The 16188-nt window shown below is 49.8% G+C and overlaps 1 protein-coding gene across 4 annotated transcripts in view; it reads left to right on the forward strand.

Moving 5' to 3' along the window:
- KIAA1671 (KIAA1671 ortholog) overlaps window positions 1-16188 on the forward strand; it is a 245469-nt gene that overhangs the window by 75180 nt on the left and 154101 nt on the right. For all 4 annotated transcript variants that reach the window (XM_055105446.2, XM_055105445.2, XM_055105444.2 and 1 more), the window contains 3 exons: window positions 895-2478; window positions 5537-5624; window positions 11657-14422. In XM_055105446.2, the coding sequence (XP_054961421.2) occupies window positions 950-2478; window positions 5537-5624; window positions 11657-14422 (4383 nt within the window). In that variant the 5' untranslated portion in view covers window positions 895-949. The remainder of the gene's footprint in view (window positions 1-894; window positions 2479-5536; window positions 5625-11656; window positions 14423-16188) is intronic.

A 16188-nucleotide genomic window follows, 5' to 3' on the forward strand; every position in this document is an offset into this window, starting at 1 on the left:
GTGGCATAGCTCGAGATCTCACTCATGGGAAGACCTCACTGTTGGACATTTCTCTTTCTATTAAGAGTATGAAGGCAGTCAGCATAATATGCGTGTTCAACAGAAAAGAACCACAAAGCAAACAAGTTAACGAAAGCAGGTTGAGTGAGAAAAATGAGAATGGCTTCTTTTTATGGCATCTGGAAAGGTAGGGGAGGGGAAAGAAAAGGGACAAAGGGATGATTGGGTGGGGTTGGTGCCTAGGGCATGGGTTCCAAGGTCACTAACCAGCTTTGTGCTCCCAGGCACTCCTGAGCTGCATTGCTGTGACCTGCAGCAGGTTACTTGCCTTCTCTGTGCTAGGTGCTTAGCACACACTTGTGATTAGGATCACCTGGGATGTGGGCAGGCTCTGCAGTGGGAAAACAGGGTAACAGGAGTGAGGGAATGTGAGGACGCTCCCACTGAGGCCTATTCAGGGAGGAGCATGTGTGGTGTGAATTTGGTGTCAAACCTGGTTTTAAGTCCTGACTTCGCCTCTTGCTTCCTGGGTGACTCCAGTTACTTGGCCTCTCTGAGCTGGTTTCCTTATCTGTGTAGCAGAGATCACTGCTTTTTGCCATTAAGTGCTGGCCTCTAGATTAGCTGTCAGGGGAAAGTCCTCCAGAGTGTTGATGCCTTTTCTACACCCTTGGAGGTGGAACGAACTTCAGGGATGGGCGTTTAGTCCACTCCCCTCGTCCAGAGCTCAGAGACGGGGAGAGGCAGGCCCAGGCCTGCCGGGTGAGGTCAGCAGAGGGCTGTCGTATGGAATCTGGGGCTCAGGACTCTGTCCCATTTCTCTAAACCATTCTGCTTCAACCCAGACACTGACTGTTTTCCAAATTTACTTGTTTGTTTGTTTTGTTTGTTTAGCAATTGCTTCTCCATTCTTGAAGTTCCTAACCCCCATGAATCCACAACCATAATCATGGCCACGCGGGTCGAGGTGGGCTCCATAGCGCCCTTGACGGCCGTGCCAGGCCTGGGTGAGATTGGCAAGGAGGAGACCCTGACGAGGACCTACTTCCTCCAGGCCGGCGAAGCCTCTGGGGCTCCCCCAGCCCGGATCTTGGAAGCGAAGAGCCCCCTGCGGAGCCCGGCCCGCTTACTCCCTCTGCCAAGGCTCGCCCCCAAACCCTTCTCGAAGGAGCAGGACGTGAAATCTCCTGTCCCGTCTCTGCGGCCCAGTTCAACTGGATCTTCTCCCTCTGGGGGCCTCTCTGAGGAGCCAGCAGCAAAGGATCTGGACAACAGGATGCCCGGCTTGGTGGGGCAGGAGGTGGGCAGTGGGGAGGGCCCGAGGACGAGCTCGCCCCTCTTCAACAAGGCTGTGTTCCTGCGGCCCAGCTCCAACACCATGATTCTCTTCGAAACCACCAAAAGCGGCCCCGCTCTGGGGAAGGCGGTTAGTGAGGGGGTGGAGGAGGCCAAGCTAGGTGTGTCCCGGCCTGAGGTGGCTGCCAAGCCCGCCCTGCCCACCCAGAAGCCTGCGGGGACCCTTCCCCGGTCAGCTCCCCTGTCTCAGGACACAAAACCACCTGTACCCCAAGAGGAGGCAGGCCAAGACCATCCTCCCTCGAAGGCCAGCAGTGTGGAGGACACGGCACGCCCCCTTGTGGTGCCCAGGCCTCGCCTGAAGAGAAGGCCCGTGTCTGCCATTTTCACGGAGTCCATTCAGCCTCAGAAGCCAGGCCCCGGCGCAGCGGCCACAGTGGGCAAAGTGCCACCCACCCCTCCCGAGAAGACGTGGGTGAGGAAGCCCAGGCCCTTGTCCATGGACCTCACGGCCCGGTTTGAGAACAGAGAGGCCTTACTGAGGAAGGTGGCCGATGAAGGAAGTGGACCCACAGCAGGGGATATGGCTGGGCTAGAGAGGCCCAGAGCAGCGTCCAAGCTGGACAGGGAGTGTTTGGTCAAGGCGGAGGCTCCTCTTCATGATCCTGATTTGGACTTCCTGGAGGTGGCCAAGAAAATCCGTGAACGGAAGGAGAAGATGCTTTCGAAGCCGGAGATGGGCAGCCCCAGAGCCCTGGGGGGTTCATCTGGGATCATCCCCAGCAATGACCAGAGTCCCTGGGAAGAAAAGGCCAAGCTGGACCCAGAGCCAGAGAAGGCTGCTGAGTCCCCCTCACCCAGGCTGGGAAGGGGCCTAGAACTTGCTGAGGTTAAGAGCAGAGTGGCGGATGCGGAGGCCCCGGCAGGGGGAGAGTGGGCCTCCAGGAGTGTCAGGAAGTGCATCAGCCTGTTTCGGGAGGACAGCACCTTGGCCTTGGCAGTGGGGTCTGAATCCCCCCTGGCCACCCCTGCGTCCCCATCGGCGGCACCAGAGCCGGAGAAAGGGGTTGTGAGCGTCCAGGAACGGATCAGAGGCTGGACTGCCGAGAGCTCCGAGGCTAAGCCCGAGGTCAGGAGGAGGACGTTCCAGGCTCGGCCGCTGTCGGCGGATTTGACCAAATTGTAAGTAGGCACATCCCACCCCCCTCTCTCAGCCGCCCACCCACACACCCTGAGGAAGAGGGAACCAGGCTCCATGCTGGGCACTTGTCACCCCCCTCAGTTTACCCATAGCCCAAGAGGAGGTAGTGGCAGGGTCCATTTCTCAGATGAGGAAGGTGAGGTGCGGAGAGGCAGTGCAGCTCTCCTCTGGGTATGGCCAGCCGGGGGGCCCGGAGCCCAATTTTCATGGCTTTTCTCAGCTTCAGATGTACTGTGTGAGTGAAGCGGGCGGTATGTGCCCATTTCATGGAGGCAGGGCAGAAGGGTGAAATACTGTGGGGAGGTGGGAGCTGGATGGCATTCCAGCTCAGCCTGTCTCCATAGCTAAGCCTTTCTGCCCTGAAGTCAGAGAGAGAACGCTTAAGATTGGGCCTAAGCCTTTATGAGTGGCCCAAAAAATAAACTCAGAGGAGTCAAGGTAACTTGGGCTAGTCAGTTGGTTAATACTGATATTCTAAGTCATTTCGTTAATAATGATATTCTAAGTCAGTTCGTTAATACTGATACTCTTAAGTCAGTTGGTTAATAATGATACTCTAGGTCAGTTGGTTAATACCGATGTTCTAAATCACTTGGTTAATACCGATGTTCTAAGTCAGCTGGTTAATACCGATGTTCTAAGTCATTTGGTTAATAATGATGTTCTAAGTCAGTTGGTTAATAATGATGTTCTAGGCCGGGCGCGGTGGCTCATGCCTGTAATCCCAGCACTTCGGGAGGCCGAGGCGGGTGGATTACAAGGTCAGGAGTTTGAGACCAGCCTGGCCAACATGGTAAAACTCTGTCTCTACTAAAAATACAAAAATTAGCCAGGCGTGGTGGCAGGCGCCTATAGTCCCAGCTACTCAGGAGGCTGAGGCAGGAGAATCGCTTGAACTTGGGAGGCAGAGGTTGCAGTGAGCCGAGATCACGCCACTCCACTCCAGCCTGGACAACAGAGCAAGACTCCGTCTCAAAAAAAAACAAAAAACAAAAAACAGAAACAAAAAAGATATTCTTAGTCATTTGGTTAATACTGATGTTCTAAGTCAATTGGTTAATACTGATGTTCTAAGTCAGTTAATAATGATATTCTAAGTCAGATGGCTAATAATGATATTCTAAGTTGGTTGGTTAATGATATTCTAAACTTGGCCCACCTCCGACATCTCTTCTTTGTTTTCCCACAAGTGGCCACAACAGAGAGATGCCACTCGGCATGATCGACTGGCTCTTAATGGCATGCGTGCCACTGACATACTTTGTCCAGGGTGGAGCTTGCAAAGGCAGGATCTCTGGGCAGACTGCCCTCCCGGCCCTGGGAACCAGGACAGCCAGCCAAGCCAAAGCTAGACCACTGGCCCTCAGTACTTTAGAATAACCAGAAAAAATAGTGCCTGGGCCCCACCCCTAGAGATTCCGATTCACTTGGTCTGGGGAGGGTGTTCTATTTTGGTAGTTTTTATTTTATTTTTTATTTTTATTTATTTATTTTTGTGACCCAGGCTGGAGTGCAGTGTCGCAATCTCGGTCCACTGCAACCTCTGCCTCCCGGGTTCAAGTGATTCTCCTGCCTCAGCCTCCCCAGTAGCTGGGATTACAGGCATGCGCCACCACACCCAGCTAAATTTTTTTTTTTTTTTTTGAGACGGAGTCTCATTCTGCCGCCGAGGCCGGAGCAGTGGCACGATCTCGGCTCACTGCAAGCTCCGCCTCCCGGGTTCACGCCATTCTCCTGCCTCAGCCTCCCAAGTAGCTGGGACTACAGGCGTCAGCCACCACGCCCAGCTAATTTTTTGTATTTTTAGTAGAGAGGGGGTTTCACCGTGTTAGTCAGGATGGTCTCGATCTCCTGACCTCGTGATCCGCCTGCCTCAGCCTCCCAAAGTGCTGGGATTACAGGCGTGAACCACCACGCCCGGCCTAATTTTTGTATTTTTAGTAGAGATGGGGTTTCACCATGTTAGTCAGGCTGTTCTCGAACTTCTGACCTCGTGATCCGCCTGCCTCAGCCTCCCAAAGTGCTGGGATTACAGGCATGAGCCACGGCACCTGGCCTATATTTTGGTAGTTTTTAACAGCTTCCAAGTCGATCATATGTGTAGCCAGGGCTGACAACCCCTGACTTAAGATATCAGAGAAGGACACCTATGCCACGGTCCTAATATGCTTCCTCTCACTATGTCGTGGAAGAGCCTTGGAGAGGCCGTGTGATAATCCCCATCTGACAGGTGGGGAAACTGAGGCTCTGAGTTTAGACAGAACTCCTCTCAGCCTCACATATCCCAGGAGGCAGACCCTGGGTTGCTGAGTATGGGTTAAGTTTAAGTGGTTTGATTTCTCTCCCTTTCCTTTTCTTCAAAGTCCCCAGCTTTGAACTAAACACGTGCTACATCTTCAGGTATTTACACCAGAGAGCTCTCCAGAGATGGAAAGATTCTAGCTCCACAACCTCTTCCCTTTTTGAGGTGGGGAAAACGAGGCCCAAAGAGGGCCCTGGTGATCCAGAGAGGCAGAGACAGACCTGGGCCCCCACACATTCCCTGACAGCCCACTACCCTTCAGTCTGGGGGCTGCTCTGAGGTGGGGCTGCTGTTTTACCTGGCACTGCTAACAACAGCCATTCATTATCCCTCCTGGGGCATCTTCACTCTTCCCTAAACGCCCTCATGTAGCTATTAGGGCCTTGAGTAGCCTCTTATCTGCCCCATAAAAGGGATGGGGAGGTGTTAATTATCCCTGTTTTATAGATGAAGAAACAGAGGCTCAGGTGAGGTCACAAGCCTAAACCAAGCTCCCCCAGTGAAGAGGCAGTAGAGCTGGGACTAGCACCTGGGTGTCTTCCCCCAGCTGGGGCTCCTTCCACCCCAGTAATGCTGTGTTTGAGGTAGGCTCTCCCCACTGGGCAGTTCTCCTTTTGGTAAGTGGAAAGGAAATGTCCTTTCTGAAGGTTACTTGGCCTGGCCTCCTGAGCTGGTGTGTGGGCTGGGGGGAATAACAGCTTCCAGCCCCATAAAGGTAACTCAGATCTCTGTACCAGGTTTTCAAGTTCAGCTTCCAGCAACGAAGTCAAATATGAGAAGAGTGCTGAGCTGAGCGGCGAGTTTCCTAAGGAACCGAGAGAAAAGGTAAGGAGTGGCTGTGTAGCACGTCTCTCATTAACCAGCGGGCAGTTATGGCTGCTGGAGAAAGAGCCTCCATGATCTTTTAGGCCCCAGGAAGACTCAGAAACGTGTCATGCACACGATAAAACATTTTTTCTTCTAATGTTGGGACTTTGAAGTCCCTTTTGGCATGAAGAGTTGTGATTCCCTACTCCCAGGTGTTAAATGCTGTTTACAAATGTTATCAGGCATTTTTTTTCTTCGCAAAGAGGCAGAGGGGCATGGCTTTCTTATATAGGAGTGCCTGCTTTGTTAAAATACTAAAATTTAGGTTTAAGATGTTAATAGAAACTCCTTCAAGGTCCTTCATAGTGGTTCTTATTGCCTTCCCCCTACTTACCACCTAGCCATAGAAGGAAGAAGTAGGTGGCTGGGCACAGTGGCTCACATTTGTAATCCCAGCACTTTGGGAGGCTGAGGTGGAGGGAGGATTGCTTGAGCCCATGAGTTTGAGACCAGCCTGGGCAACATAGTGAGACTCTATCTCTAAAAGAAAAAAAAATTTTTTTTTAATTAGCCAGATGTGGTTGTGCATGCCTATAGTTCTAGTTAAGGCTGAGGCAGGAGGATTGCTTGAGCTCAGGACTTTGAGGCTGCAGTGAGCCATGATCATGCCACTGCACTCTAGCCTGGGCGACAGAGTGAGACTTGTCTCTAAAAGAATAAAAATATAAATTAAAACAAAAAGAAGTAGGTTACCAGCAATTAAATTGCTTGAAAAGTATTTTTATTTCATCTTTTTAATAAGAGAAAACTCATAAAATTGTCTCCTAGCGAAAACCGGTTTGTGGTTGATGCTTTCTGCAGAGTCTTAGTTGTTGTTTTGGTTGCTTTGTTTTCGTTTTTTTTTTTTTGACGGAGTCTCCCTCTGTCGCTCAGGCTGGAGTGCAGTGATGTGATCTCGGCTCGCTGCAAGCTCCGCCTCCCGGGTTCAAGCAGTTCTCCTGCCTCAGCCTCCCAAGTAGCTGGGACTACAGGCGCCCACCACCATGCCCGGCTAATTTCTTTTGTATTTTTAGTAGAGTTGGGGGTTTCACCATGTTAGCCAGGATGGTCTCGATCTCCTGACCTCATGATCTGCCCGCTTCGGCCTCCCAAAGTGCTGAGATTACAGGTGTGAGCCACTGTGCCTGGCCCAGTTTTTTTAAAAACAGCTTTAATTGAGATACAATTGACATACAGGAAAGAGCACAGATTTAACACATTCAACTTGGTGAGTTTCCTATGTGTGTACACCTGTGAAACCACCATCACAGTCAGAATAGCGAACATCTCCATCCCAGGCAAAAGGTTCCTCATGCCACTTTGTTTTTTTTTTTTTTTTGGAAACGGAGTTTTGCTTGTTGCCCAGGCTAGAGTGCAGTGGTGCAATCTTGGCTCACAGCAACATCCACCTCCCAGGTTCAAGTGATTCTCCTGCCTCAGCCTCCCGAGTAGCTCGGATTACAGGCATCCACTACCACGCCTGGCTAATTTTTGCATTTTTAGTAGAGACGGGGTTTCGCTATGTTGGCCAGGCTGGTCTTGAACTCCTGACCTCAAGTGATCCACCCACCTCGGCCTCCAAAAGTGCTGGGATTACAAGTGTGAGCCACCACACCCGGCCACCACGTTGTAATCTCTCCCTTCCCCTGCTCTTCCGAGCCCATCACAGGTCTGCTTTCTGTCCGTGTAGATTAGTTTGCATTTTCTAGACTTTAATATAAATGGAATCAGTCCTCTTTTTTTTTGCCCTTGCTTGTTCACTCAGAGTAATTATGTTGAGATCATTCATGGTGTAGCATGTATCAGTAGTTCATTCCTTTCTGTTGCTGACTAGTATTCTATTTGTGTGAGTAGACCACAATTCGTTTATCCATTCACCTTTTGATGGACAATTGGGTTGTTATCTGTTTGGGGCAATTACCAGTGAAGCTGCTGTGAACATTTGTGGACAAGGCTTTGTAAGAGCTTCTATTTCTTTTCTTTTCTTTTTCTTTTTTAATTTTTTAATTTATTATTATTTTTTATTTTTGAGATGGAGTCTCGCTCTGTTGCCCAGGCTGGAGTGCAATGGCGCGATCTCGGCTCACTGCAAGCTCCGCCTCCTGGGTTCACACCATTCTCCTGCCTCAGCCTCCTGAGTAGCTGGGACTACAGAGGCCCGCCACCACGCCTGGCTAATTTTTTGTATTTTTAGTAGAGATGGGGTTTCACTGTGTTAGCCAGGATGGTCTCCATCTCCTGACCTTGTGAACCACCTGCCTCGGCCTCCCAAAGTGCTGGGACTACAGGCATAAGCCACTGCGCCTGGCCTTTTTTTTTTTTTTTTTTTTCTAATTTTTGAGACAGAGTCTCACTCTGTTGCCTGGGATAGTACAGTCACGTGATCTCAGCCCACTGCAACCTCTGCCTCCTGGGTTCAAGTAATTCTCCTGCCTCAGCCTCCTGAGTAGCTGGGGACTACAGGCACGTGCCTCTATGCCCACTTAATTTTTTGTATTTTTAGTAGAGATGGGGTTTCACCATGTTGGCCAGGCCAGTCTTGAACTCCTGACCTCAGGTGATCTGCCTGCCTTGGCCTCCCAAAATGCTGGGATTATAGGTGTGAGCCACCGCGTCCGGCCAGGACTTCTATTTTCTTTTCTCTTGGGTAAACATCTAGGAGTAGAATGGCTGGATCATATGGTAGATGCATGTTTTATGTTTTAAGAAACTTCCGTGGAGTTTTAAAAATAACACCAGTGCTTGGTTTCAAGCTTGTACCCATCTCAGTAAATCACCAACAAAAGTGGGCTGGCTTTGAATGGCAATACCCACCACCACTCTTGGAGGCAGCGGTTTGCCCTGCAAGTTTTATTGTTGCATTTTCTGAATCATTTCTTTGAAAATGGTTAGGAGTGATACCATTTAAGTAATTAAAGCTCCTTATATTTGTATTAAAATGCTGTAGTGACAGCAGCAGCAAGGGCAAAAAGGCTGTGTGTGGCGAGAGTGGCAAAATGTTGATTGTCATTAAATTGGGGGGATGGGTTGGGCAAGTTCATTGTTTTCTCTGTAATTTTGTGTATGTTTAAAACTTTAAAGAAAGGAATAGTTAAGAAATAAACCCTTGCTTTACATGTGATGAGATTTTATCTCTATAAGTAGACTTTATGTGTGTGTGTATGTGGGTGTGTTTATTGTAGTAAAATACACGTAACAGGCTGGACGTGGTGGCTCATGCCTATAATCCCAGAACTTTAGGAGGCCAAGGTGGGAAGATTGCTTGAGGCCAGGAGTTTGAGGCTGCAGTGAGCTCTGATTACGCCACTGCACTCCAACCTGGGCAACAGAGCGAGATGCTGTCTTTATTTTATTTATTTATTTATTTATTTATTTAGAGATGGAGTTTTGCTCTTGTTGCCCAGGCTGGAGTGCAATGGCACAATCTCGGCTCACTGCGACCTCTGCCTCCTGGGTTCAAGCGATTCTCCTGCCTCAGCCTCCTGAGTAGCTGGGATTACAGGCATGCGCCACCACACCCGGCTAATTTTGTGTTTTTAGTAGAGACAGGGTTTCTCCATGTTGGTCAGGCTGGTCTCAAACTCCCGACCTCAGGTGATCCACCTGCCTCGGCCTCCCAAAGTGCTGAGATTGCAGGCATGAGCTACTGTACTTGGCTGAAATCCTGCCTTTAAAAAGAAAAAAAGTACACATAACATAAAATATATCATTTTAGCTATTTTTAAAGAAAAATAATGAATTTGTGAAATTTACAAAATTTACAAAGTTTCAAAAATTCACAGTCTTTCTAATGTATATATAAGTAATACAAAGAGAGTTCTGAAAGGCTCTTCAAGGATCATAACCCATTGGTAATAGCTGTTATCCAAGAAAAGGGACTGGTATTTGAACAAAGGAACAAAAATGATTTGAACTTTGGCCGGGCGTGGCGGCTCACACCTGTAATCCCAGCACTTTGGGAAGCCAAGGTGGGTGGTTCACCTGAGGTTGGGAGTTCAACACCAGCCTGACCAACATGGAGAAACCCCATCTGTACTAAAAATACAAAAAAAATTAGCCAGGCCTGGTGGCGCATGCCTGTAATCCCAGCTACTCGGGAGGCTGAGGCAGGAGAATCACTTGAATCTGGGAGGCAGAGATTGCGGTGAGCCGAGATCGCGCCATTGTACTCCAGACAAGAGCGAAACTCCATCTCAAAAATAAAAAATAAAAAATAAAAAAAGCTTTGAACTTTGTATTGTTTGGATTCCTTTACAATCAGAATGGATTCATATATTGTTTATGTAAAATTTACGTATTAAAATATAAACAGTCCAGGTGCGGTGGCTTGTGTTTGTAATCCCAACACTTTGGGAGGCTGAGGCAGGTGGATCACTTGAAGTCAGCAGTTCAAGACCAGCCTGGCCAACGTGGTGAAACGCCGTCACTACTAAAAACACAAAACTTGGCTGGGTGTGGTGATGCATGCCTGCACTCTCAGCTACTCGGGAGGCTGAGGCAGAAAAATCGCTTGAATCTGGAAGGCGGAGGTTGCAGTGAGCCGAGATGGTGCCATTGCACTCCAGCCTGGGCAAAAGAGCAAGACTCCATCACAAAAATATGTATATATGTGTATATTGCAAAAATATATATATGTGTATATATGTATATATGTGTATATATGTATATATGTGTGTATATATATGTGTGTGTGTGTATATATATTTCAACAAAGGTTTACAGTCAGTGTTTTCAGAGCACTTCAATGGCATTCCATCATCTACAGTAGGGGTTAGCAAACTGTACCCCTGCCCTTATTATAACCATTTTAAAGTGCACAACTGAGTGGCATTAAGGACGTTTTCAGTATTATGCAAGCATCACCACTATCTAGTTCCAGAATCTTCTATCACCTCAAATGGAAACCTTGTGTCCTCATCTCCCATTCCCAGGCATCCACTAATCCACTTTCTGTCTCTATGGATTTACCTATGATGTGTGTATATATTTATATTTATATATATGCTGTATATAAATGGAGTCTTATATAGCTTTTTGACTGGCTTCTTTTGCTTAGCATAGTATTTTCAAAATTCATCCACGCTGTAGGATGAATCAGTATTTAATTCCTTTTTTTATTTTTTTAGACAGAGACTCACTCTGTCACCCAGGCTGGAGTGCAGTGGCACGACCTCGGCTCACTGCAATCTCCGCCCTCCAGGTTCAAGCAATTCTCTTGCCTCAGCCTCCTGAGTAGCTGGGATTACAGCCGTGTGCCACCACACCCAGCTAGTATTTTTAGTAGAGAACGGGGTTTCACCATGTTGACCAGGCTGGAGTCTTAAATTCCTGAGCTTAGGTGATGCGCTTGCTTTGGCCTCCCAAAGTGCTAGGATTACAGGTTTGAGCCACCGCACCTGGCCTTTAATTCCTTTTAAAATATTATTATTATTTTATTTTATTTTTTTGGTATAGACAAGGTCTCACTATTTTGCCCAGGCTGGTCTTGGACTCCTGGACTTAAGCGATTCTCCCATCTCAGCCTCCCAAAGTGCTGAGATTACAGGTGTGAGCCACCACGCCTGGCTGGATCTGCCTCTTTCTATGGTAACAAATGCCTGTGCAGTAGTCCATCGTTTGGAGATAATTGAAATTTAGCCAATGCCTTTCCAGTGAGCATTCAGGTTGTTTCTGTGTTCTTTTGCTTGCACCAATGGTGCTGTCTCAGCTTTCTTGTTTGTGTAGGCTTGTGCATGTGGACAAAGTCCTGGGAGGAACTTGGCCAGATAAAAGGAAATGAGTATTTTAACATCAGGATAGATACATTGCTTTGCCCAAAGTCGGGTTCATTTATGTTCTCTCCAACAGTATCCCCGCATCCTCACCCACACTGGGTGTGTTCATTCTTTTCAATTTTATGGTATTTCATTGTTTTAATTATACAAGCAGCCCTTTCAATTACTCCACTTTTTCCTTTCCATCTCAAATCCTTAAACACTGAGGTGTTTCTTTCTCTTTTTGTTTCTTTCCAGCAAAAGGAGGGGCACAGTTTGGATGGAGCATGCATCCCGAGAAGCCCCTGGAAGCCTGGGACACTCCGGGATAAGTCCAGGCAGACGGAGCAGAAGGTTAGCTCTAACCAAGACCCCGACAGCTGTCGCGGTGGAAGCTCAGTGGAGGCCCCGTGCCCTTCTGACGTCACTCCAGAGGATGACCGGAGCTTCCAGACTGTGTGGGCCACAGTGTTTGAGCACCACGTGGAGAGACACACAGTGGCTGACCAGTCGGGACATTGTCTCTCCACCACACCCCCTGGTGACACGGCCCATGCCCGTGTCTCAGAACCCAGGCCAAGGCCTGAGATGGGCTCTTGGCTGGGCAGGGACCCACCAGACATGACAAAACTGAAGAAAGAGAACTCCAGAGGGTTTGACAATCCCGAGACGGAGAAATTGGGACCAACCACCCTTTTGAACGGTGAACTGAGACCGTATCACACGCCTCTCCGGGACAAATACCCTTTGTCTGAAAACCACAATAATAACACCTTCCTCAAACACTTGGAAAATCCTCCCACATCGCAGAGAATTGAGCCCAGATATGACATTGTGCATGCAGTGGGAGAGCGTGTGCACAGCGAGGCCATCTCACCGGCACCGGAGGAGAAAGCGGTCACGCTCCGCAGCCGCAGGTCTTGGCTCTCACTGAAGGACAGGCAGCTGTCCCAGGAGGTCACCCCTGCTGACCTGGAGTGTGGTTTGGAAGGTCAGGCGGGGTCCGTCCAAAGGGCCAGTTTGATTTGGGAAGCTCGAGGCATGCCTGAGGCTAGTGGACCGAAGTTTGGGGGCAATTGCCCGTCTCCCAAATGGACAGGCGGGGCAGTGGTGAGCTCGCACAAACCCACCGTGGCGGTCAGCGAAGAGCACTGTGCTCCCGGGGCCACCTCCGTCAGGGCTATCAAGGCTGCCATCTGGGAAAGCCAGCATGAGGGGCCAGAGGGGGCCAGAAGCAAGCCAGGAGTGGGAGCAAGGGGCCCACCCCAGGGATGCCCCCTCGATCCTCCTTCCAGGGCTACGAATGGGCCTTCTGACTCCCAAGCACAAACACATCCGGATGCATTTGCTGTGCAGAAAGGGCCCTTCATTGTAGCCGCCAGGGAGGGTGATCCAGGGCCGGCCCAGGTGCCACAGCCTGCAGTCAGAATGCGGAAAACCAGCGCCATGGACCAGAGAATGGACAGATGGCGGCGGCGGACTTTACCCCCCAACGTGAAATTTGATACATTCAGTTCTCTTGTCCCAGAGGACTCTCCACATGTGGGGCACAGACGAACAGAGTATGTGAGCCCCACAGCCAGTGCCTTAAGAAAACCTCAACTATCCCACTACAGGGTGGAGACCCAGGAGGTGAACCCAGCTGCTTCACGGGACCAGACCTCCCCAGCAGTGAAGCAAGGGTCACCTGTGGAACCCAAGGCGACATTTTTTGCAGTCACCTATCAGATTCCCAATACTCAAAAGGCAAAGGGTGTGGTTCTGTCAGGAGCTGAAAGCTTGCTGGAACATTCTAGAAAAATCACTCCACCCTCGTCTCCTCATTCTTTAACATCCACTTTGGTTTCTCTTGGTCATGAAGAGGCATTGGAGATGGCAGGCAGTAAAAACTGGATGAAGGGACGTGAGCATGAAAATGCAAGCATTTTAAAAACTCTGAAGCCAACAGACCGTCCATCATCTCTTGGGGCCAGGAGTCTGGACCCTTTCAATGGAAGAATCATTGATGTGGATGCCTTATGGAGTCATCGGGGATCAGAAGATGGCCCTCGTCCTCAAAGCAATTGGAAGGAAAGTGCGAACAAGATGTCCCCCAGCGGCGGAGCTCCCCAAACCACCCCGACTCTGAGGAGTCGTCCAAAAGATCTTCCTGTGAGAAGGAAGACTGATGTGATCAGTGACACGTTCCCAGGTAAAATCAGAGATGGCTACAGATCCAGCGTTCTTGACATTGACGCCCTGATGGCTGAGTACCAGGAGCTGTCGCTGAAAGTCCCTGGGGAGGCTCAGGAGAGGAGGAGTCCCACCGCGGAGCCCAGTACGTTGCCTCGGGAGAGGCCTGTTCAGCTGGGCGGGGTGGAGCAGAGAAGGAGGAGCCTGAAGGAGATGCCCGATACCGGGGGTCTCTGGAAACCGGCCAGTTCTGCCGAAATAAACCACAGTTTCACTCCTGGCTTAGGCAAGCAGCTGGCAGAGACCTTGGAGACAGCCATGGGCACCAAATCTAGCCCTCCCTTCTGGGCTCTGCCACCCTCGGCTCCTTCTGAAAGGTATCCAGGGGGCTCTCCTATACCTGCGGATTCCAGGAAAAAAACGGGGTTTGCTGAGGATGACAGAAAGGCCTTTGCCAGTAAACATCATGTTGCAAAGTGTCAGAATTACCTGGCTGAGTCAAAGCCCTCTGGTCGGGAGGATCCAGGCAGTGGGGTCAGAGTGTCACCCAAATCGCCCCCCACTGACCAGAAGAAAGGGACCCCAAGGAAATCCACCGGGCGGGGAGAGGAGGACAGTGTGGCCCAGTGGGGTGACCACCCACGTGACTGTGGACGGGTGCCGCTGGATATCAAGAGGGCCTGCTCAGAGAAGGGGCCCCCTGCCAACATCCGAGAGGGCCTGTCCATCATGCATGAAGCCAGAGAGAGGAGGCGAGAGCAGCCCAAAGGGAGGCCCAGCCTTACTGGAGAGAATTTGGAGGCCAAAATGGGACCCTGTTGGTGGGAGTCAGGGACTGGAGACAGTCACAAGGTAAGTACCGAGACACTTTTTAATTTTGTCAAACATGGTTTAAACATCTAGTCTAGGGGGCCGAAACTCAGATTTTGTGTGGCCCACTTGGGTACATAAATGAGTGGAGTCAGGCTGGGTATGAGGCTCCAGGGAGGGGTGTGGATTGTAGCAAATGGAGAGCTCATGTCCTATCTCAACTGGACAACTGCTGCTTGGTCCCACCTGGTTCTTTGTTTGTTTATTTGTTTGTTTGAATCAAAGAGTCTTGCTTAGTTGCCCAGGCTGGAGTGCAGTGGCATGATCATGGCTCACTGCAGCCATAATCTCCTGGGCTCAAGCCATCCTCCTGCCTCAGCCTCCCAAATAGCTGGGATGACAGGCATGCGCCACCATGCTTGGCTAATTTTTTATTTTTTGTAGAGACAGGGTTTTGCCATGTTGCCCAGGCTGGTCTCAAACTCCTGGGCTCAAGTGATCCTCCCGCCTCGGCCTCCCAAAGTGCTGGGATGACAGGCGTGTGCCACCATGCCTGGCCCAGCTGGTTCTTCACAGGCAGGAATGCTGGCCTTGAGATGGCAAACCTCATTTATCAAGAGAATCTGAAAATCTAGATTTTTATGTGTAATCCTCCCATTAGGAAATGAGGAGGACTTATTTTTTAAAATGCTGTTCAGCCCAAACAAGACTTGTCTGCTAGCCCCATGCAGCGCGCGGGCCACCTGTTTTACACTTCTGTCCTACAGTGACGATAATGATAGATGTCAATGGTAGCTTTATTGTGCTCCTGCTGTATAATAGCCTGTTGTATCCTGTTCATTATTATGTCCCCAGAATCCAGCATCGTGCTTGACATACTGTGAATGTTCAAGAAATATTTGTTGAATGAGTGAACAAGTGATCTTACGTGAGCCTCAAAAGAGGGATCACCATGGTTTTGGGTTCCAGCAGTCCCTTTTTTTTTTTTTGAGACGGAGTCTCACACTGTCACCTGGGCTGGAATACAATGGTGTGATCTTGGCTCACTGCAACCTTCGTCTCCTGGGTTTAAGCGATTCTCCTGCCTCAGCCTCCCAAGTAGCTGGGATTACAGGAGCCCGCCACCATACCCGGCTAATTTTTTGTATTTTTCTTTTTTTAGTAGAGACGGGGTTTCACTATTTTGGCCAGGCCGGTCTTGAACTCCTGACCTCGTGATCCGCCCACCTTGACCTCCCAAAGTGCTGGGATTACAGGCGTGAGCCACTGCGCCCGGCCTGTAAGCACTTTTTAAGGGGGTGATCCCAGGAAGAACCAGTAGGGGAGAGAAGAAGTGAGGCAGGTGCTACAGGGGCCATGGTTGGCCACTGAGGCACATCTCACTGGGGACCCCTGGGAGGCAGCATGGAACACCTCTGAAGTTGTCATGTCCAGGGGTCAAGGGACCTGGAGTATGTATTTTCCAATCCCTCTGTCCTTGCCTGAGGCTGTTTGTGGGGTCATGAACATTCAGACTTTTCCATCCTGGCTGGCACCATGCACAGCAGAAGAAAGAAAATCTGGCTTCCTTTGTTCAGTGAAGAACAGAGAGAAAGAGAAGAATGGATGGCAGGGTGGGGGGTGGGGAGGAAAGGAGGAAGGGATCACTTTAATTACAAGCACACCCTTTTGGGGGTACATAAGCAGAATAGCTGTGAAGAAACCCTCACCCAAATAAGCCACTTTGTTTTTAACACACACACACAAATTCAAATCTACCCAAATATCTATCAGTGAGGCTCTAGGGTATTGGCAGAGGGCCCCTTCTC

The sequence above is a fragment of the Pan paniscus genome, chromosome 23 (genome assembly GCF_029289425.2).
Source record: "Pan paniscus chromosome 23, NHGRI_mPanPan1-v2.0_pri, whole genome shotgun sequence".
Lineage (NCBI taxonomy): Eukaryota > Metazoa > Chordata > Mammalia > Primates > Hominidae > Pan > Pan paniscus.